Below are 23544 nucleotides of genomic sequence, written 5' to 3' on the forward strand. Positions count from 1 at the left end.
TTTATAGAGAATTTGGGATACTCAGGCCCCTGTCCTACTCAGGAGTTTTTGAGCAAGCATATGAGCTATGCCGACTACTGAACAGTATGTGGGAGACAATGATTGCTCCAATATAGAAGCCTAGGAAAGAAATGACTTGTACGAATCATGCAGCACTCTGGCAATGTCAAACCAGTATGTTAAGATCTTGACGGCATTGCTAGCCAGACTCCTCATGAGTGTTATTGGGACTCTGATACACGAGGATCAGACTGATCTTGTCCCCGGCCGTAACACCTCCATGAACCTTCGTTGCCTACAACATATTATTGATCAGACTAATTCTAATAATGTCCCATTTGCAGCTGCGTCTCTAGACGCAGTCAAAGCTATTGACTCTGTATATTGGGAAAGGATTTATACGGCGTTGCAGGGATTTGGGCTTGGCAAGGGCTTTATTCAGTGGGTGAGGCTATTATATTCTGAAACTGTTGCTAAGGTCAGAAAGGGTAGGCGGTTGTCAGGAAATTGGAGCATACAACGAGGCACTAGGCAGGTCTGCTCATGATATCCAATGCTGTATATTTTAGCGCTGGAGCCATTGGCAGTATTCCTACAAATTCAATTTGGTGAGGCTGGAATATGTGCAGGTGGATCTAGGCATGTGATGTCTCTATATACAGATGATGTTCCTTTGTACTTATGTGAACTTGAGCACAATCTGCCCCTGATTCTAGAGGTGCTAGATAACTTTGCTAGATTCTTTCCTTTAGCAAACGCAAATCGTGCTAGTTCCCCCCGGTAGGACTATGAAAATACAACGCCCGGGACCTACTGGATTTAGGATTACAATGGGAGATACTGTATGGGGTCAGAAATTTGAGACAGACACAAAGTTGTAATTTTCTCACCATTTGTCATGTTTATTAAAATAAAAAGGGGATGGGATAAAGACCTATCTATCCGTATCCTAACAAGAATATTCATGCCTATAAAACTAAGGCTAAAGAAAATGTACCTTATGTCCAAATTTCTCTACTTAAGTAGCCCTCCAGCCTCTTTTCCTTTGCAGATGGGGAGCAGGTGCAAGTGGATCTAGGTGACCTAGCCTAAGCCCTACCCACCTGGTGCCTTCTTGCCTGCCACTCTTTTTCACCACTTAGCAAGCCCCGCCCACCTGGTGCCTTCCTGTTTCCCACTCTTTTTCACCACTTAGCAAGCCACGCCCACCTGGTGCCTTCCTGCTTACCGCTCTGTTTCCCTACTTAAGGAGACCTCCAGCTTCTTTTCCTTTGCGGATGGGGAGCCGGTGCAAGTGGATCTAGGTCACCTGGCCTAAGCCCCGCCCACCGGGTGCCTTCCTGCCTGCTGCTCTTTTTCACCACTTAGCAAGGCGGGGCTTGCTAAGTGGTGCCTTCCTTCACCATCACCGTCTTGTGGCCAATGCTGGATTTGACTTTTACGGACTTCATTCATTCACGGTGTGTCAGTCTTTCTCAACTCTCATGCTGGACTTCCTTTGCATCTTGTACTCATGGTGGCCCTGAATCATTCTATTCCCATCTTCATCTTGTATCCTGGCTTGCAACATTATGTGTTACTACTGACTTCTGCAATTGTATTCGCTCTCCACTCTTGCTTCTCCACTCTTCTTGACTGCTTACTCTCTGTTCTCTCCTCATTTCCCTTCTCCCTTTTCCTATCTCCTCCCCTTACTTTCTTCTATGCACTTACTCTATCAGAATTGTCCCTGGACCTAATATGATAACAACCTCGTCTGTTTCCTCCACCCTCCCATTACTGTTTTTTTCCTCCCCACCGCCCCTGCAGCACTATCTGAAATGTCGTCAGGCCTAGTATGATAGTCGCTTTTTTGTTCCTCCCCTCCCTTTCTGCACCCCTCTCCCTCACCTTTTGTTTTTCTCCGGCTCTACCAGAAATGTCGTCAGGCCTAGTACGGTAGTCGCCTGTCTGTTTCCATTTCCTTCCCACTCTCCTCCCCCCTTCCTTATCTATGTCTTAGCTCTTGCACTGCCTAAATGTCATCAGGCCGAGTACGATAGTTAATTTCACATCCTTACTGTTCATGGCCTGTAAGAATGTGGTTGTATTTTCCCTTGTTCCCTCCCTTGCCTTGAAGCGCTTTGAAACACATATCATATCATATCAAATATATCTGACCCTCACATTAACATATACAACCAAAATGTGTAAGGTAAATGTATCTGTTTCAACAGAAATGTGCAAAAGTTTAAAATTATAATTCCAACAAAGTTATCCTTGTGTCCAGGGTTTGACTCCCTTCCCCTGAATGAATTCAGGAAGACTTTTGAAAGAGTTTTGTTCCAACAATATGCTATTCAATTCAATGTAAAATGTTTCTTTCATCCAACACGTTCCTCAAATTGGCAAAGTAAATGTATCTTTCATAGAACACTTGTTCAAGAGCAAATCAACTGTTTCTTTCATGAAATACTATTCTAAAGATATCAAAATGATTACTGAGGAGGATGTAACAAAAGTCTTTTCCATAGAATACTTTTCTCTCAAGATATTAATACAAGTGTTTCTTTCATAGAAGACTTTTCTCAGGAGGTCAAAGAATGTCTTTCTTTTATAGAATACTTTTGCCAGAATGGCAAAATAAATTTCTCTTTTTGTACAATATTTTGTCAGGATGATAAAGCAAATGTTTCTTTCCACAAAACTGTTTATCCTGACAAGGTTTTCCCCTTTACACAACTGTTTCTTTCCTGGATTACTCTCCTGACAGGAACAGTTTATACTCCACACAACTGTTCCATTCCTGGCTTACTGCCCTGCCAGGAATTTCTTCTACTCCACACACATGCGCCTTTCCTGGTTTACTCTCCTGCCAGGCATTGTTTCTACTTCACACAACTGTTCACTTTCCTTCAAAGCACAACCCAGTTGTACTTCCTTACAGTTCACACTTAGCTGACTCTAGGTTTTACTTGTTCCAAATCCCACTTTATTGGAGTTCCACATATGGAGGTTTGTTCAATGACTGGCTGTCAACTTCCTTCTTAGTACCCTTTTTGGTTTTGGCAATGCTTGTTCCCGTTTTCCCTACACTGTTGTCTCATATAAGGGGAACTGTACAATGTTTGCCCTTTGAATTCTTCTTTAAAGTCTCCTGGCTGGTGGCAATGTGGGTTAGAGGTTTCCCCAAACTGACAACTCATGTAAGGAGAATTGTACCCTTGTTGCCCTTCTTTTCTAATTGGTCGGTATTCAAATTGCCTACAATTTTTCTTCAATTTTATAACACTTCTCAGGTCCGCCAACTCCTTTTGGTTGACTCACCGGTTAACGTGCATCTGCAATGAAGAACTGGCACCGGGACGGTTTCCCCAGCTGCACAGAATCTCTCTTGGTTCCTGGGTCGGTCTCTCACTCATCTGCCAAGGGAACATTTGCCGTTCTGCAAGACTGTACCTTGTCCGGTCCTGCAGCAGCAGACTTTCACTGGAGTCTTCCTCCTCTGGTATGCAATGCCTCCAGGCACGTGCATGTGAACGTTGTCCTCCTTCAGCACGGCTTACCGCTGTGACTCTGCCTCAGAGTTTGTCTCCCGTCATGTGTCCTCTGCAGCTTCCCGCTCCTTCTCCGTCATTCTGACTGCGACCCCCTACTCTTTCCACACTGTTCATTACACATCATTTTTAAATCTCCCGCACAGCTGATGATTGTTAGGAAAGATTTCTTAATTGTGGGTCATTTTCCTTCCATGTGGCAACCCCTAAACTTTTTGCTGTTGTTTTCACCATGATCTAGACTTTGCCAGAGAAGTGCAGCCTTCTGCCGCACTCCTCTGGGCGTTTTCGCTCCTTTCTTATGGGGAAACTGACATGCCCTTAAGACAGTCAGTACCGGGAAACGTTGTTTTCCGTAGTTTCTTTATCATGTTGCAGCTTTCGCGCAACATGGCACAAGAGGGCACTGTAAGCTAAGTTACTGCTCTCTTGGGTCTCTAGTCTTTTACAGGCCCTAGATACTCTCTTTGGATTGTAAATGAACGGTGCAAGTGAATCACGGACGGGATTGGTGGCAGCGATCGTTTCTTGTGTTTTTGAGCGCCTTTTGGCGTTTTAAGCGCGTTTCTCGCGCTTAGCCCAAAATGGTGGCCTGGCTCCCAAAATGGCAAGACCACGAGGCTCTTTGTCCTGTCCGCTGACCGTCTTGCCCCCTTCACCTCCCCCAGGTCGTGCCGACCCGGGGCCTTCCTTATTTGGGCATGTACTTTCCTGTGAAACACAGATGCTTTCACGGGCTTCTACAGGCCTGGTGTGTGCCTCCAGGATGGGGGCTGGGATGTCTGGTCCCAATACACATCATGGGCGCCAGAGAGTCTAGGGTGGTGTGAATGCCTGGGACCCCCGTGGTCCGTGATGAGGTCCACAGATGGTGTGAGTGTTTTATGAGCGGATCTCCCATTGGGTCCCCTCCGTTTTGGCACGAAGGGAACCGTGGATAAGAGGGGGCTGGAAACGCCACTACCATGTCGATCTCCTGAGTTCTCACAAACAAAGGAATACAGGAGCCAAGTATCCTGCAACCACGAGGCTGAACCGAGGAATCGCTGGTGACCCGCTGAAGGACTGCTCCTCTGCACTGCTGTCGCTTTGTGAAACCCTTTCTACCTCTGATCGAACGAAAAGGCCTGTACTGGTACTTCGACCCCTTGGAATAGTGGGAACAACTATTCTCGGCATCTTCACCATCTCCTGCACGTAAGCCTTCGGAAGTGTCTCTGGGCCATCCAGCAGACTGACCAGCCTACCCAGGAGTCTTGCTCTGTAACCTCTGTCAGGTTGTGTTGTATTACGAGTCCTTGTCACTCTCACACGATTCGTACACTTGGCATTCCCAGGTCTGAAGTGAGTAGTGTACATTTGGCTGAAATACACACGGCCGCTTTGTTGCCCTGCTGTGGTAACAAACTGTGTGGGTTCACTGCGTTTGGGATGTCCCCAACTCAACTTCTGCTGCTGCGGAATCTACACAACGACGAGACGTCCCCTGCTCCTATCTGAACCTGCCAGCACTGAAACTGACGTGGAGAAGCCTGGGTCTGCTTGCATCGGGGACCGGTGAATAGCATAGCTAGGAACTGGTCGCCCTCCTGCAGGAGCCCATAGCTTTTCCCTGCTGTGTCTAACTGCACGCCTTTCCGTACTCGCGCTCTGCTTCTGCCCACAGTGGAGGCTGCGCTTGAGTCGCGGAGTTCTGTTCATCTTCATTTGTTCACCAAACTAAACTGCCTGATTCCCTCGAAGAGACTCCCCTTTTTGCCCGTTGGCACCAGCGTGTGCAGGTACTTTTGAGCACAAGGCTCCACTCTTCGTAGGGCTTGGACTTCCTTTTAGTTAGGTGCCTCTGAAGGCGGACTGGGTCTAAATATTATTCGCACTGCCTGTTTTCCTCCCCATCTAGGTGGTCTACACATTTCGTGCGTCTAACTCGTTAGACTCGTTTGTATTTGTATATATATTGTATTGGTTTGGTATGTGTTGGTTTACTTGAGTTTTATTGTGATTTCTCGCTACGGTCAATGTTAGAAAGGCCTTGTAATAAACGTGTATATATTTTTAATATAAGACCTGCTTGGAGTAATTTGTAAGTGTCCTTGCTTTGTGTGCTCATTGCGGGCTTTCAGTCACCCTCACCCCTCTTGAGACCTAGCCTTGACCGCCGCGATCGCTACCCTGATTGGTCTGGCTTGTCCAGAGGTTACCCTGTTCCAAGAAACTAGGTTGGCCTTCTGAACCTCTGCGCCTCCAGGACAGAGTTCAGAAACCCATCTTAACAATGATCCTTTAAACAACTGGTCTGCGTCTTTAGCTTAAGGTTGTTCCTGTTCCACATGAATTCCTCTCTCCTCTTCCTCGTCCAGTACCATAGGTTTATGGTAATTGAAGTGCATATAGTTTTTACACTTTCCAAGGCTATATTGTTTTAATTGTTGGAATTGAGTTTGTCAGAAACAGAAGCTGTTATGTGAATATTATGTGCAGTGATATTGTGTTCAGGGCTCTTACCCAGGACACAACCATTATAATCTAGGGACGTCAAATGTGACCCATGTATTCCTAAAGTGTGAAGCTTATTCTGTTGAGGTGCTTTTTCAAATAATGTTTGTTGGGGTTTAACATGAGAGGGACTTGTGAAGTGACAGCATGCCAACAGGAATTTGGGGATTATTGGATCTTCATCTTCAAAAAAAGACAAATACTGTGTCTCCTCTAAGGGGGTCACTACTTCTCGTCGATAGCTATCTCCTCCCATGTAACCCACCCCCACAATGCCACTCCCGGGGCAGGATCAGGTAACAGCTGCCTTCCCCTGACCACATGGGAGGAGATCTTTAGCTGGGGATCAGTGATGTCTCTGCAGGATTCATCACAATACATGCATTCAAGTACTTGGGAATACACATCACACATGCACCAGAAAGTATGCATGCATGAAACACTGTCAAAGCAGTGGATGGAGTGAAATGATCCATGAATTTCTGGAGTAGACTACCCTTGTCATTAATAGGACCTATACCATTGGAGAAAAATGATTGGGTTGCTGCGTCTACTATATTATTTCGCCTGTGTGCACTTATTATATTGCGGCCGGTTTCATCAGAAACCTGGGCTCCATGATTGGAGCTTCCTGTGGGGACACGGTAGACACAAAATAGACTTGACCATCCTGTGTATGAAATATGAAGGCGGTGGTGCACAGCTTCCATGGCTCAGCTACAATAAGTGGTGGGTTGGCTATCACTCGATTCATAGTTGCTGATGGGCGCTGTGCACCCAGCAGTGATTAAAGGGGTCCTTTGGATTACGGACCAATGCCTAGGGGGAACATTGCACAATATAAGTCTGGAAAGACAGATATGGGCGAGAACTGGGAGAGTGCACAGATTAAGAAACCCATACGCTCCACACGTAGCCATGACGGCAGATGCATGCACAGACATTGACGACTTAACTGTGGCCAGGAGATGGGATAAAGAAGGACTCACATCATGGGGCGATAAGTATGAGAATGAGACGTTTAGGGAATTTGAAGACGTGGTACTTGTGGAAGAGCTCCATAAAGGTCAATTCTTGAGATATCTGAAACTCGCTAAGATTGCAAAATGAAAATGGCCAGATTGGCCTGCTGAACCAGAGCCCGATACACCGTTGACACTATTATATGAACTTGAGGATGGCTGGAGGCTTGTATCAAGGCTGTGTGCAGGTTTGCTGAATGCAACAGATAAGAGAGGGACTTGGGACTGTTACTAGAAGATAAGCAATGTGAGAATGCATTATGTTTTGTCAAGAAGGTCTCTCGCAATGCTAGATTTAGGTTCCTCCAGCTTAATTTGCTACACAGATTATGTATGACCCAGCAAAATTGTTACATTTGAAACTGCCCATGGTGTGGGAATGTCCCGGTGGACATTATGCATATGTTCTGGAGATGCACTAATGTGCAGACCTTTTGGCACCAAATTGAGTTTGATGTTCATGAATGCAGGGATACGTAGATACCAATGGTCCCCGATGGAATGCCTGTTGGATAACTACTCCAGGCCAGATAAAATTAGACATCGTGAGGAACCTGAGTGGGTCCCCACTTCTTTTCCCCCTGGATCCTCCTCTCAGGTGGCATAGGAAAGGCCATTGCTTTTGGATCCCGACCCTGGGGGTGCATATGGGAAGGAGGATCACCTGGGTGGTGGGAACATGAGGAGTGAGGAGAGGATTTACTTAGGTGAGACATGGTATTCCTCATTCCCATTTCCGAATTAACCTTCTATCCCTCACGCCTTTATAGGCTACTGTCAGCCCTTTCCCTTTTCTTCCCTCAAAAATGTGTCCCAAAACCACCCCCTCAGCACTGGAACGAGGAAGAGACAAACTAGAAGGACACATCTTCATTTGGGTGAGATTAACACATGTCAGCCTTATATTTCTAATATAGATACATATCAGTCAATTACCAAGACGAGGTAGAACCAACACAGAGTTATGCACACTTTCTTTAATTCAGATATCCCCAAACACCACTTTGGTACTGAGATGAAGAGGAGGGCTATGGAGTTGGTATTGGTATTGTTTATATATATAGTGCCTACACACAGGCAAGTGTTTCAAAGAGCTTAAGGAGGGTGGGAACATGGGGAAAAAACAAATAGTCGCCCAGAGCCCTTGAAATTCTGAGACGATAATAGTCTGCACAGGCAGAGTAAGTGAGTAAAAAAACATTTAACAGTTTGGGAGACAGCAAATAGGCCTGATGGTGATTCTGCAGTTTTAACAGTGCAATTTAGTGGTGAAGACAAGGGAGAACAGACAGGCGATCTGCAGGTGTGGCCCGTACGGATGATGCAAGTGCATAAAGGATCACAGGGAGGGGGAGGATCAAGTGCACCCGGTCAGTTGACACTGCGGAAAGTGCAGAGAGAGACACTCTTTTGGATTAATTTCTTAAGTGCATTGAATGTGGGTGGGGTGTAGGGCCCTGGTGCAAGTGTGAGAGAGGACTGGCAGGGTGCCGGGGGCCAGTGAGACTCTGAACTCCGAGTTACACCCGGCGACCAGTCAGCATGCTGTAAGGAAGAGGAGGAAGAGAGGGAAAGAACAGAGAACTGGGTTACCAAGGTAGAGGGAGAGAGAAGGAAGAGGAGAAGAGGAAAGTCTTGAGGGGTTTCCGGCCTTAAGACAGGCACCTGCTGAGGATAAGGATCTCCCTCCAAATCTCTCCTTGGAGAACTGGCTCACTCACAGATGGTTGGAGGTAAATTAGAGGAAGGCTCACGAGGGACAGTATTTAGGTAGGCAGTGTTGCAGGTAGGTAGGTCCTAGGCCCCAGAAATCCTTGTGAACAATGCAAAGGGTCTTGAATTTGATCCTTGCAGCCACGGGGAGCCAGTGAAGGAAGTTCAGCACCAGAGAGATGCAGTCCCAGGGCTTGAGGCCAAGGATAAGCCTTGCGGTTATGTTCTGGATGAGTTGCAGAGGGCGAATGGCAGAAGGAGGGAGGTTGAGGAAGAGGCTGTTGCAATAGTCCAGCTTGGAGAGAACCAGGGCTCTGGGGACAGTGAGCCTTTGGGGGAAAGTGAGAAAAGGTAGAGTACCACTGAGGAGGTGAAGCTGATGGACTTTAAAAAAAATGTGCATATGGTTTAATTGAAACAAAAAACCCTTTACAAACTTTTTGCAGAGAAAGAAACATACTACATTCTGACGTCCTTAGAGAAATAAGATACACAAGTATGAGATTAAACAGGTACAACAACATATTGTGCAAATTTGTAATTTGTGCAAAGATGATGACTAGGCAGTCAATTCAAAAATGTTATTTATGGGACTGTAGTGCAATTTTGCAATTTTTGCAAAGGTGCAGACCTGGCAGTTAGTCCTAAAATTCCATCACTTAAGACATTCTTTTATAAACATTCAAACAAAGTACAGTGAGACTCAAACAAGTCAAGTATAAAGATATACATTTATAAGATTAAATAGTTTGGAAACTTCTTGTGCAAATTTACAATTTGGCCAAAGAATAAGGACTACAAAGTTAGGCCTAAGGATAAGACACATAATACCTACTTTTAAAACATGCAGACATAATACAATAAGACTCAAACAAGTTTGAAACACCTATATCAATGAAGACTACACAAAACTGATTTCACAGCAAATAAATGCAAACTGCCATGGTTCAGGATGAAAGTGCCTCTGTCCACTAACAGTGTGTTTTGTTTCTGTCTAACTTTCAGTGTGGTATCCTCATGAGAAAACATAAGAAGTTGAATACCTTCCATGAAAGTTGGATAACCTTACAAACTAAATTAGAATTTTGATTAAAATGCTACGTGCATATTCATTTGTTAGTCAGTTCCAAAAGTGCTATTCACCTCTTCATTGACAGAATAACTCGTTTATACAAGTTAACAGTCTAGTGAGTGTTAAAAGCAAGGGAGAATTGTCTCCCCACATACATCAAATCCAGAAGAATTCTCTAGACGGCTTAGTTTCCCAAATTGCAAACCTATCAAATACCCTCAAGCGCGTACATTCAAAATGTGTACAGAAAATTACAAGATGCTTGAATGTTTCTGGTTCGGTAGCTGACAAGCAAAAACTGCGCAGTCCACTGTTAGTCCATCTTGTTTCAGGTGCCAATGGCAAGTTCGTTCCAGGGTGTGAAATTGATCGAGCTTTGTCACAAGGGAAAATTGATAAATATTTTGCTTGTGGTTTCCTCTTTTTCACAAAGCGAGCTTGCTCCTTTTAAGAACTATATTGGTTGTTGGCCTCAATAGTATACTTCCAATCAAATTCATAGTGTTTTTTTAATATGGGGTAGGCACAAACTAAAATCTTCTGTATTAACACTGGTTCTAGTCAACAGGTTCTGCATTTTTTATTCAATCTGGCAAGAGAGTTGGGAAATGCGTCATTAAGCATTTTAGCAAGATCTTGATATAGAGAATTACGAGGCAGAATGAGCATTTTTTCACAGTTAATTAGGGTCCGCCATTGATGTTTAGAAGAGAGGGGGCTGATCCCTAGCTAATGACGTAGAATAGAATTTGGCAGAGCAGAGGCCAAACAAAGCACATTTTTCCAGATTCCTCCTTGAATCTTGTCTAAAAGGAAATCAAAATCTAGTAAACACAGGTCTAAGCCGTATAACAGAATTGGTTCCACTTTCAATATGTAAAATTCAATTACCGTCAGGACAGAGAATTTACAATGTTTCCTAAAGATTATTGTCACCTGGGGCTGTAACGGTTTAACTTTCTGTTTTAGAGCCGTAGTCCACATGCTTATAGAAGATCTCTCACATAGATTGTATCCAAGATACCATAAGGCTGATTATGATCTATGTTAGCGCCTCCAATCGAACATTTAAAACCATGTAACTTCTTCTTATTAGTGAAAATGACCATACTCGATTTCAAGGGATTCGCCTGGAGGTTATGTTTTGCAGCACAGCTGGAGACTATATTGAGTTTATTTTGAAGTCCGAATGGGGTTGTTTCAAGGAAGATCAGGTCGTCTGCAAACGCCAACCAGTGCAGATGTAGTTTACCTAACCTGATCGCAAAATGTCTTCTTGTTCCCATATGGTGTCTATATCACATAGGTATAAGTTAAATAGTGTAGTGTAATTGCTTAGTAGTTTCTAAGAGATGCGCTAATATAGTGGCATTAAGAGACGTTCCCATGTGTTTCCTAAATCCCACCTGAAATCTAGATAAGGAGTAGTGTTCCAGAATATAGTGCTCAAGTTCCTTAAGAATGAGAATTGCAAAGACCTTGGATGAAACGTCCATTAGGGCGATAGGTCTATAATTCGCTGGATCTTGAGGATTACCTTTTTTATGAATAGGTATAATAATAGCCATGAGTAAGGAATTTTTTGGTTAGTCAATATGTTGTCATACTTGGCCTTGAGAATTTTGGTCCAAAAGTGGGAGTCTGCTTTGAAAACACAAGAGGGAATGCCGTCGGCTCCGGCAGCTTTGGAGTGCTTTAGTTTGGCGATGGCCCATTGTACATCCTTGAGCGTCCAAGGACTGTGTTCCAAAACCATTTTATTTTCCAAACTAAGTGAAGCCTCATTGTATTTGTGTGCAAGCTGAAATTTATGCAGAATATAATGATACCAGAAGTCAGCTGAGATAAAAGCCTTGAAATCAGCTCTATCAGGACAAGCTGAATCTCTCAAAACTGCCCACACGTTCTTGGTATTATGTTTGCACAATTTAGCTATCATATACTGGTTGTCTGCAATGATGATCTCTTTGAGTTCATTTTTAAACATTTGACAAAGCTGCGTTTTTTGACATTTGTATATGGGGAGGGTTAGAGATAGCATTTTCAATGCTCTTAACTCTTTGAACGCTTTACATTGGACACGTTCTTTCTATGTGTGTTTATGAATACATTGTTCATCAGCCTTGGCTTGCACCAGCAAATTCAGATGGTATTTTACGAGGCAGGAGTTCCATTCTTCCAGTGCTTTATTGTCTATGCCATGGAAATTCCTTTCGGATTCCCAGAAAATGAATTTACTGACTCTAAAGATTAGTTCCCGACACAGCCTGTGAATCCAGTGAACAGATTGAGCGTGTCTTTTCCATTTTGATTAGAGTCAAAGCTGACACTAATTGAAGAGTATTTAAAGCCATATTCACGTTTAATTTGATTGGCATCTGATCTCCCAAATTGGATCTAACCACTGTAACGAGTTCACAGGCACATATCAAACTATTAGATACAAAGAAGGAGTCAATATAAGATCTATTGACTCCTCTGTGCCACGTGCAATGATGGTTTTGATATTCGAACTTGACGATCTATATATCCCATTCACCCAAAAACTGAACACATCTAAAACCTCTGTTTTTAGAAAAGGTTTGCCCTTTAGTCATAGCTCTGTAGATAGGGTGAATAGCACCTAGACAGGCGGAATTGAAATTGCCGCCTATGGCAACATGATAGTTCGGATGAGGTAAAAACGCATCCTCTAGGATAGCTTCAAGCTGGGTGAAGATAATTGCATTGTCCATCCTGGCATGATTTCAGTAAATACAGATGATCAAAAGGTATACGTTTTGTCGACTAGAATCGCAAGGCCACTGAACGGTCTACCTGCGGCACCAATTTTGGCAAATTGTATGTGGGGAGTATATGCATTAATGCAAAAAGACTGGAGCTTCACAGTCTCTTGGATGAGAACTACTGAGGGTTTATTAAGTGAGGTAATGGTATTAATCCATGACAAAAAATTTGAGAAGCCGCAAGAATTGCAGGATTGAAATGTGATGGCTTTAGGGCTATGCTTGGGTGCTTGCTTTCTGAAAGGACAAGAACCTGGACATGAGGAGCTCCAACCATGACCAGTCTTTGACTGCACCAGCAATAGAAGAAAATTGTTCAATCAGTTCTTAGACCTTTAGACATGTCTGAAATGTGAGTGGCGAATGAGAGACTGGAGCCAAAGATGACCCCAAGGTTTCTTGCTTCGCACGTGGGTGCGGGTGCAGGGCCAAGGGAGGCTGGCCAGAGCTAAAAGTGGGAAAGCGGGAGCAGAGGTCCCAATGCGAATAATCTCAGTCTTAGTGGCGTTGAGGCAGAGGTCGTTTGCAGCACACCAAGATTGAAGAGTGGACAGACAGTCATATATGAGCGTGGAGGAGGAGGAGGAGATGGCTGGGGGTAGCCTGAAAGATAGTTGTGTGTCATCCGTGTAGCACTGGAAGTTAGAGGTCAAAGTGGTACTGGAGGAACAGCCAGGCATGTCCAGCTAATGAGTGTCACTATGGTCAGGCAACTGAACTTAATGACCCACAAATGTGGTAATTTTACAATTCCAATAAGTATAAAAAACCTTGCCGCACAGCAAGAAAGGAAAAACAGAAGTGGGCTGCAGAAGCGGGCTGGAGAGAAGCTGGCTGGAGAAAGAGGAGCGGGAGCCACAGGAGCCTGGAGCTGTGTCGAGCAGTAGAGAGGGACGCAGTGGTAGAGCCTGGCCGCGACAGGGTCTAGAAGCTCTGCAAGCCCCCTTTGCCGGGTGCACGCAGTGGGAGATGTGGGGCACCAAAGCACTCCAGTTGCCATAAGAGCCAGGAGAGCAGGCAGTGCTCTCTGTTGTCTCCGCGAAGGGAGAGTAGAGTCACGGGAAGCCGGAAAGCAGTAAGGGGAGGAGAGGGAAGCCGAAGGGAAATGCTGTGTGGAGCCGGTGTGTGAAAACAGGGACACACTCCAATATCGAATTAACTGAAAATGGTTAAAAGCACTTTAGAATGCGAAACAAAATTGAATGAACTGAAAGTTGTCATTAGCACTTTTGAAGGCTTACAGAGATACTTTTGAATATCGAACTAATTGAAAGACATTAAACATGCTTTTGACTGTTGCTCAAAACAAAAGCCAGTTATGAGTACTTCTGAATAGAATGAAAGCAAGGTGGTGCAAGTAGCAGATACCACGGAATGAATGGTTTGAGACACAAGTGCGGGCAAAGCCAAGAGAATACCAAGAAGTGTATGAGAGAAGAAACCAAGTATTGGGCAAAGCAAAAAGAGTTCACAGGACTGCAGGTTAAGGGTTAAGGGAAAACATGTATTGGCAAGAGCCAGAAGAATACAGAAGTACAGAAGGTGTAAAAAAGTGCATAGGGGCCAACCTAGCCACAGTAAAGTGTTAGACGAGTGTGACACTGATGAAAGAGACAAGCTTCACTGACACAAGAAAGCAGTGGACGATTGATGAAAAGCAGATAAGAAGAGATATCGGTTGCTTGACCTGTAATGGGTGCACTGTGTGGTCCGGCAACTGCGCCTAGACCGAATGCCTCATTTGTGGAAAAGGCTCATGAAAGTATCCATAATGAAGCTTATGGTTTGCAGTCAAACAAACAGACACATCTTTGTGACCAGTCAAACGTAGTGATGACAAGAGATCTTGGAAGTGTCCCAAGGAATGGTATTGTTCTGAAAAGCTGGAAGATTTGAACTCTTGGGGAAGGGAGCCCCGATATCTGGTGAACTGTTTTTGAACATGGGGAAGCTGATTACAAGCCAAGAGCTCGAAGAAGCTCAGAACTTTATTTCAAACACTATTTTATTTTTATGCTGGCATCCCTACACATTATATACAGTTAGTTGTGAGTGCAAGTATAGGATTTGGACACAGGACCTCCTGACACAGACTATCCTTAGTTTTCTTTAAGTAGGGAAATTCCACCTTAGCATAGTGCACGTTAAACCTTACTCCATCCTGCATTTTAAGTTAAATAAAATATTTGAGTACAAATTTGAATATGTTGTCTGAGTCTACTTCATGGTGCCTTCACAGCATGTTGATAACCTTATGTACTTAGCTTGTGACCTAGTTAAGAGAAGGATAGTTATGGCATGGAAGCAGAAGGGTGGACCACAATACCACAATATCACGTGTGGTGGAAAAGACTGAAAGACCTAAAGGTGTGGAGCATGGCTTAAACTATAACATGGTACAGGGCCATGAGGAAAGGCCTCCAGGAATACACTCCTTCTGCCAATGTTTAGCACCTCTGATAAAAAACCCCAATGAACTCCCAGAGGCTCCTTCACTAAGATATACAGGCTAGTAGTAGAACGTGCCAGAGACCACATTTGGAAGTGATTATACACTGCCACTATCGAGTTGCTCTTGATGAGATAACCAGATAACATAAATATTACACAAACATTTAGTTTCCCTTCAGTTCCTCGACCACGGTTGCAGGGCCCATACTAAGTAGGATATTTACATTCATTATTCAGCATTTGTCGCGAATTGCTCCATGGCAACATTTACACGCGTTGCCGGGCAACCACATGTATCGCTGAGAGACTTCCGTAGTCCTTTGTTTATCTCTTAGTCAATGACGTAGGCGGGATTTCACCTTCTACTCTAATTCACACACAGCGCATTCCTTGTGCACTTACAAATCAATAAAGATAGTTTTTTTTTTTTAGAATCTACAGTGCAGAGTGGACATTCAATTACACTGACCTACCTAAGGCATTTAGAATGGGAATCTCCAGCATGTCCTAGGTGAGGAGTGCCCCTTCATACAGACATCTGTAAAGTGTACTCCAAACCATTACTTTTAATATTTAATGACAATTGATAACCACAGTCATTGATCACAGACCACTTGGGTCTTTCCATGGGACAGCGATATTTCTACTCATACACCATGATGTTTTTTTTTTTGTAGGTGTCTCCACCTCAAGGCGTGATTTTCTCAGAACCACCTCAGAACCACCTTGGAATAGGGAGTATCCTGAAATAACTTCAGGGTTTCTGATTGATGTCACTATATGTTGATGTTGATGTTAATGTAAATGTTTATTCGAATAAGAAATATTCATCAAACACAAACATATAATATACAGCAGATACAACATAATTCATTAATCAATATAAAATACATTGGTCTCCATTACAATTTAAAGCAACTACAGAAATAAAGTTACAATTACACATTTTGCTAAAGTTTGAAAATACAGCAGCTTGTCCTCTTAAAACCTTCTGTAAAACATGGCGGCCTTCAAATACAACAACAGGGCCCATGTCGTCCATTTAGTTTCTGCCCTTAATAGAAAAGATATTGCTGCTATATTGACGCATGTCTGTATGTCTCCGCACTTGCAATATAGTCTGTTCTCTAAAAACCCCATAGTCAGGGCAGAACAAAATAAAGTGGCACAGGTTTTCATACTGGGCACTGCACACAGGACAACTTGGATCATTCGGGTAACCCACCCATTTCACTGTATTGCCTCTCAAACATAGGCAATTAAATCGTGCCCTTGTAATGACCAGATGTTTTTCCCTGGCCCAAACAAAGTACGACTGTAGAGTGGGAACCCCACTTATGTGCAGGTAAAGCCCATCCGCGTGTGACAACTGTGTTACACTTGAGCGTTTAATCACGATTCTCCTGATAACCACTTCCTTAAATGATCTTACTTCCTGCGTTCGCAACATCATAGGAAAGTGTGGCACAACCGGGACATTCGCCTTACTCATTAATTATTTTACAGACTTAAACCAAGGTATTGTATGCCACAAATCCCTAGTCAGTGTTGTCTTTATTATGAAGTGGCCCAACGTGGGGTTGGTATTGCCCCAAATTCTTAACCACAAAATGCTTGGGGTAGCTGCCCAATCGTGCTCCAAAAAGGTCATCCCCAGTTGTCTATGCACAGAAAGAGGAACCAGGGGGTCCCAAGAGCCTTTTGAAATAGCGATTTTCCTTAGCCTGAATATCGTCAGGCTTACAGTACCCCCATAAAGCTGCACCATACTGTGTGGCAGCCTTTACTTGCATCGTATATACCTTAAGGTTACTATATATTAGGTATAAGAATCCACATGACACACTGATTTTTTTTCATTTGTTTTGAATCCACGGGACCTCAGGGAAATGCCTGTTACTGGACAAGAAAAACATTTCTTGGATAACTAGAATGCTAATTATTCAGTCCTGATGAAAATCAATCCTATCACAGGGGCATGGTTGAAACTAGTGTACGGTTCATTTAAGAAGGATCCCACAAGAGCTTGTTACAGAAGACAAATATTGTATGCTGTCTCTTCTCGTAGACTGCTGTTTTGATTGCAAGATTCATTGTTTCGCATTGATGTTATGGAACCACAACTGCAGAATCTATTGAGTTGTTTGAGTATCTATCATGAATTCTTGATGAAATCATTCGAGGATTTGATTGTATATTTGTTACATGTTTTTTTTTATTTCGTTGTGTTACCTTTTCCAATAGATAAGGGCAGCACTTTGTTTGTATAATTGATGTGTATACATCTGGGGAAAAAGGTTGTTTGCACTAAGCAATCCTTCGCACACGTGTGAAATGTGTTGTTTGGGGAATTGCCAATTGTTGGATAAAGTGAAAAGTTTGTTGACCTAAAATCTGTTGTGTATGTTTATTCAACCTGAGACACACTTCTGCTTCACTTTATGATTATTAGCCCTACTGTTTAAGGTTGTTAATGGGGCAAACCTACCCTTGGGTTTTACATTACACGCAAAGCAAGCATGAATATCTTCTTATATGGGAATACTGGCACATCAAGGTACAGCCAGCATGGAAATGTATGGGCACCCCAGCGTGAAAATGTTTTTTATACTGGTGTATTGGGAAATGCTCCTGTGAACTGTTGGTGAACTGTTGGAGACCTGCATACATTGGAATTTGTTCATGAGTTACCCAACAAAACCAATTGCAAACTGTCTGGCTTCATGTTACATTTTTCACAGAAAGCGTACTGCACAATGCACCATTTTAATCCATTATTGCAACACTTTTCTAGGGGTAAGTACCGCCCAGAAACCCCCCTAGTTCGTATAAGCTCCCCTGCCATGCTCGTGCATTTGAGGCAAATATTTACACAACACAAAAGTCACCAGCCGCCACTGATGGGATGACATGGAACCATATAATCAGCTGAAGTCTGGGACATGGCCTTTGTGCTTAAAGGGGAGAATCAGGTTTCAAGTCTTTAGCAACATCAGTAGCTTTGCTAGTATAGAAAATCAGAACTGGGACAGCCCGTCCGAGCTGTGGGCCACACTAAAACCTGTTGTTCCATTTCTTTAAAACCTTTCACAGTCCCAGTTACTAAGCTCACGTGCATAAGCATTCTGGAACTTGTAGTTTAAAGTTCCACTTAACACCGCAGCAAACGTCAATAAGCTGAAGAGCCACTTTGTCAAGTGTGAATTCCGAGTCCAGACCTGGTTGTGACTTGGCTCCAAAATACTTGTAATTTTGTTTTTTCTATTATAAATTCAGGACTACAAGTACCAGAAAGCAAGACAAAACAACACGCGAGACCAGAGTGAAGCAAGTTCAAACCTAACAAGAGACTGCAATTCCAGAGCTGTTTACTACTAGGAGGCAATCAGGCGGACCAATGAATTCACACAAAAAACATGACTGCATGGGCTAGCTAATTGACGGGTTATTTAACGTGCTATCACATAGAGTCACGTGTTCACTCGCTAGCCTCGGTGAAAGCTGAACGGCTGTTTTCCCCACAACTACGTTACCACGAGATACTCGAACACGGTGCATGGGAGGTTCATTAGACTGCCCCAATAGCACCTCCGTGGAGAAAAAGCAGTGTCTGTCACCTGCAGACAAGAGCTGAGTGCTTGCGAGAGTGCCGTGCTCGCCTTTTGCCTGCCCCCAGGGCGCGCGTCCCTTGATTATCATCCCTCTTCGCCCCTCTGGACTTTGCTTGGTCAGGAGTGCGACCCTGAGTGCGTCATGGTTCCTAAGGAGAGGAATTCGGGGTGTCTCCAGTTCGCCGTCGGGCTGATGGGTTTGGTGTGTGCTCTGGCAGGTGTGTCTCTTTCAAAGTTCTCCCGCTTGCACTCCACGGAATAATGTTTAGGGGCTCGCAGGGGGCGGTAGACTAAGGGGATTGAGGCCAAAAGGGTGCACGACGAATCCGATTTTTACTGTGAGTGAATGATGCTTGGCCCCGAAGTAGAGCCAGCATCCACACGTTGATCCATTCGGCCTTGTATAGGGTGACCATAGCGCCGCGTGTTCCCGGGACACTACTTTTGAAGCCCTGCATTCATTTGAACATTTCCATGCCCTCTGGGAATTGTAGAGTCTGCTGACAGTGTTTTTAGGTAGCGCTTCAACTCGTCGGAAATTCTCTTCCTCTGCTGTTTTCCAGCTGCACATTTTGGTGCCTTAAACGGGATCCCTGCTGCTATCACTTGTTGCCCCAGAATCCTGGTCCGAAAGGGGGCTCCTTCATTTTCCACAATGCGTTTTTAATGTTCTCAACCATGACATTCGCATTGTTTTTGGGGCATGCGTATTATCTCTGTATTATCTGCCCAAGCAGAATAGAGTCAGATCTACACACGCACTCCCGTTCTAGTTGGATAACGGTAATCTAGGTCGGCATTCCGGTCCTGGGCTTATAACTAACTACAATTCCCAGCATGCAAAGTTTAAACCAGACCCGGACTAGCATATCCCATACATGCCCCATTTCATTCGGATATAGAGGCCTGGAAGACTATGTTGGGCATTCTTAGGCCAGGAGAGTACCCTGTCCTGCGCCCTTGCCACCCAGGGGAAGGAGGCTCTTCGAACCCTAAAGTATTTGTTTTCATGTAAATTTAGGCACCTAGCAGGTATGGTTTGCCAGGTGTTTTGGACTACATCTTCCATCACCTCTATACAGCATAGTCAATTGGGGAGGAGCACAGGCCTAGTCATCCTGAGAGCCACAGTATATAGACTTCAGACCTAGGGAAACAAAGGGTGTGTCCCTCAAATTCCCTCCAGCTCTACTTCCAGTTTTGGCCTCTGCAAGCAAGGTTTTCACAAGAGGGACACACACATACCCAACTTCGGGAGATGCTTACCAGTCCTGTTTCTTTCGTTTCTGTTTTTTCCTGCTGCGTTCTGGGATTTGTTTCATATTAATTTAATTCATGTATTTATTTAATTTGTATAATGCGCATAAAACCCGGAGACATTGAGGCGCTGGTACAGGTACATGTTCTCACAATGGTTTTGTCAAACAATACAATAGGGTAACGTAGGTATATGTTAACACAGTGGTATCGGAGGTATAGGTTTAGGAGAAGAGCAGAGATTTGAGCGCTTTGCGGCACACCCAGTAGGATTTTTCTTCCCTCAGAGTGCGGGGTGGGGTGTTTCCATGATTTGGCAGCTAGGTAGGGGAAACTTGAACTGCCGGCTGTGATCTCTTTACTTTCGGTAATATTAGGTGGTCAGTGTAGGGAGTCCTGGTGGGTCTTGTGGGGTAGGCTTTGGCAACTCTTTGAGAGAGGAATGGAGGATCTGTGTTGGAAAGGCATTTATGGGTGATGGGCAGGGTTTTGAAGGGGATGCGTTCTGGATGGGGAGCCAATGTGCTTCACTTCTTGCTTTAGAGATGTGATCTCTTTTTGAGATGTTGAGTGCTGCTTTGAGGGCATTATTTTGGATGACTTGGAGTTTGTGGATGTTACCAGAGGAGGTGCCTATGAATAGTGCATTGCAGCAATCAATCCTCGATCCAATGATTGCTCTGGCAACAGTTAGGCAACTATTTTTAGAGAGGAAGGGTCTGCCCGCGATTAGGACCTTGGTGGCATAGGCTGCTGAAGAGGCAATGGCGTTCACTTGTGTGGACATGGTTAGTGAAGCGTTGAGGTAAACCCCTAGAGTTTTTTACCATAGCTGAGACGGGAATCGAGTAGTTGTCAATCTGGAAGTCAGTGTATTGGTTGTTGAGATTTTTTTAGGGAGCTTGATGGCCCAAGGTTACAATTTCAGTTTTATTGCTGTTTAGGCTGCCATCCAGGCCTGTATTGTGGAGTTAGATGATTGATGTTAATCATGGAGAAAAAGTTCAAATACAAGAACCCACTGAAATAAACACATTTTTACATTTTTGACCTTATATCAACTGAAAACCCAGACATCTTATTTATCACTGAAACCTGGATCATTGATGATTTTCAACTCCATCGCACACAAAGCCTTCACTTCTGGCTACTCCCTGCTCGTACACAACATGAGTAGCAGACGTTTCTCTTTAAGTTCCTCCTCTGCCCTTCCGTCAAGCACAGCTTCCTCCACCTGGCTACGACCAACACTTTGCAGATTCTGTGACTCCCTTTCACCCAGGCTGATTCTGCGCTCACTTTAAGAGATTTCAACATCTGATTTGATGTCCCTGCCAATCCCATGACCTGCTTCATCACAAACTATCTGGAAACCTTCGGCCTGACACAATTGATCTCACACCCGACCAACATTGCAGGACACACCCTAGGTGCCCTTTTCTGCACATCTGGCTAAATCTCCCAATTTATGCCTCACCCAGTCATCTGGACTGATCACAACGCGATTTTTCTCACTCCAATACTGCCCGCCTCTCAACTATTTCTACCAAACGGTCCCTCAACTACCCTGGTCACCCTCTCTCTTGGGAATAAAATAATTGTCATTCTAGACCTGGCCAGTTCCGTACTTCATATGCTACCAGATCTCTCCTACAAGGAAGGACACCCTTCCATCGATCTCTGCGAAGCAATGACCCCTCTTGCACCATCACGTTGCCCCTCCTGATGATTGACGCCACACCAAAAGTGGTACACGCCCTCCCTCAAGCCTTGCATAGAGCGAACCTGGAGGACCACCCCCATTCCCCTTAACAAAACAGCCCTTGCAAGACTGAACAGGGCACACTTGTATGAAAGCACAAAGAAACCATTAGTGAAACTGAATCTCCAACTACAAAAATCAATGCAGGGAACGCCATAAAATCCTATGGGAAATTTAATTCCCCTAGCTGCCTAATTTCCCCCCAACGCTTCCTCTCCAAACTCACAAGCTCTTAGCGATTAACTTTCCGCTTGAAAGACTCCATACCATAACCATCCACCTGTGCTGGCAGCATAGCCCGCTCCATCGTAAATAACTCGCTCGCATCAGGCTCCTTCAAAGAGGCTTTCAAAACCTCCCATCTCAAACCGCTTCTCAAAAAAACCCAGCGTCGACCCACTCTTCCTCAATCTACCACCCAATCTCCAATATCTGCTTCATTGCTAAACTAATTGACTGCGTAGCATATGAGCAACTTGGCCTTTTTCACAGAAGCCAATAATATCCTTCACCCAGCCCAGTTGGGGTTCCGACCCCTCTGTGGAACAGAATCTTCTCTGGTCTCCATATTGGGTGACCTAACAAGAACTGCTGACGCAGAGGGGTGTGCTGCATTCATCCTTCTGGATCTATCCACAGCCTTTGATACTATTGACCACACAATACTGATGAACAGGCCCCCACCCCCTAGGCATCAAAGACTCTGCCCATAATTGGATCACCTCTTTTATTTCCAATCGCTCACAAAAAGACAGCCCCTCAAGGCCAGGGACATCACTCCTGACCATCCTGGAGCTCTGGCCAACATTTTTAGATTGCTTATAATTTTGGTGGTGTTTGATGAATCTGCACAAAAGTTGCAAAACGATTATAGACACACATTTTTATATTTGTTGAAAGTTTGAATGGATTTGACTAAGTTCTTACTATTTTTATTTTGAAATTTATATATGCATTTATTTTAATAAAAACATTTTTGTACCTACATTTTGGCATTTTTCAAAAAATAATAAAACGCAGACTGATTTGCAGAAAACTTGTGTGAAGAGCATTGCCAAGGACCCGAAAGCATGCTTTTGCAAATGTGTCCATGTTTCATTTTTTTGAAAAGTGTCATAATCTCGGTACAAAAAATAGTGATTTAACTTTCATGACTTGTGCCCAATACAATCTGGCTCCTAGCCATGGCCATGAACCGGCAATGGGGTTAAAGTGGGCATGGCCACCAGGGAATGGCTATGTGGTAAACATTTCAAAATCGGGATAGGCTTGAATGGGGAAAATAAATTTATGCTCGTGGCTACAGCCCGAAACGATGGACGGATTTGCAGAAAAATTGCACAAGGAGCTTAAGCAAGTACCTGAAAGCATGCTTTTGTGAATCTCTCTTTTCTTTTTTCCAAGTTTCAAAATGTATGTGCAAAAAATAGTGATCTAACTTTGGTGCCTGGGCAGTGGGCTTGGCCCTCTGCAAGGTCACTTTCTACTCTGATTTGCATATTGGGGCCTGCTGCATGCCCCATGGATTGTGGCGACTGGCCATTGGTCACATTATGGCAGTATATTGAACACTGGACTAGGATGCATGCTAGGTGCAATTGATAACAGGGGTGGTTTGGTGGGGCTAGGGTCATGGCTGAGCCTCGTGCCCTAGGCAATTCAACCAGGACTTCTCCAGCATGTGCCACTGAAAACGACACACATCAGTATGTGATGCAAACATTTTTTGTTTAAAGGATGTTTATAGTTCTTTCATATATGTCAAGAGAAATTATGAATCACTTATATACAGTAATGTAACATCATGAAACATTTTCACGCATCCAAACCTATAGAAT

At 44.0% G+C, this 23544-nt stretch overlaps 1 protein-coding gene across 5 annotated transcripts in view; it reads left to right on the plus strand.

Moving 5' to 3' along the window:
- Positions 1-23544, plus strand: part of SGK2 (serum/glucocorticoid regulated kinase 2) — a 536387-nt gene that overhangs the window by 79487 nt on the left and 433356 nt on the right. Inside the window, exon 1 of one of the 5 annotated variants that reach the window (XM_069652337.1) lies at positions 18720-18905. The exons of the other annotated variants lie outside the window; for them this stretch is intronic. Within the exon in view, the coding sequence (XP_069508438.1) occupies positions 18830-18905 (76 nt within the window). The 5' untranslated portion in view covers positions 18720-18829. Of the gene's footprint in view, positions 1-18719; positions 18906-23544 lie in introns of those variants that run through there. 5 annotated transcript variants of the gene reach the window in all.

This window comes from Ambystoma mexicanum, chromosome 3p (assembly GCF_040938575.1).
Source record: "Ambystoma mexicanum isolate Mex_15411 chromosome 3p, UKY_AmexF1_1, whole genome shotgun sequence".
In the NCBI taxonomy this organism is placed as follows: domain Eukaryota; kingdom Metazoa; phylum Chordata; class Amphibia; order Caudata; family Ambystomatidae; genus Ambystoma; species Ambystoma mexicanum.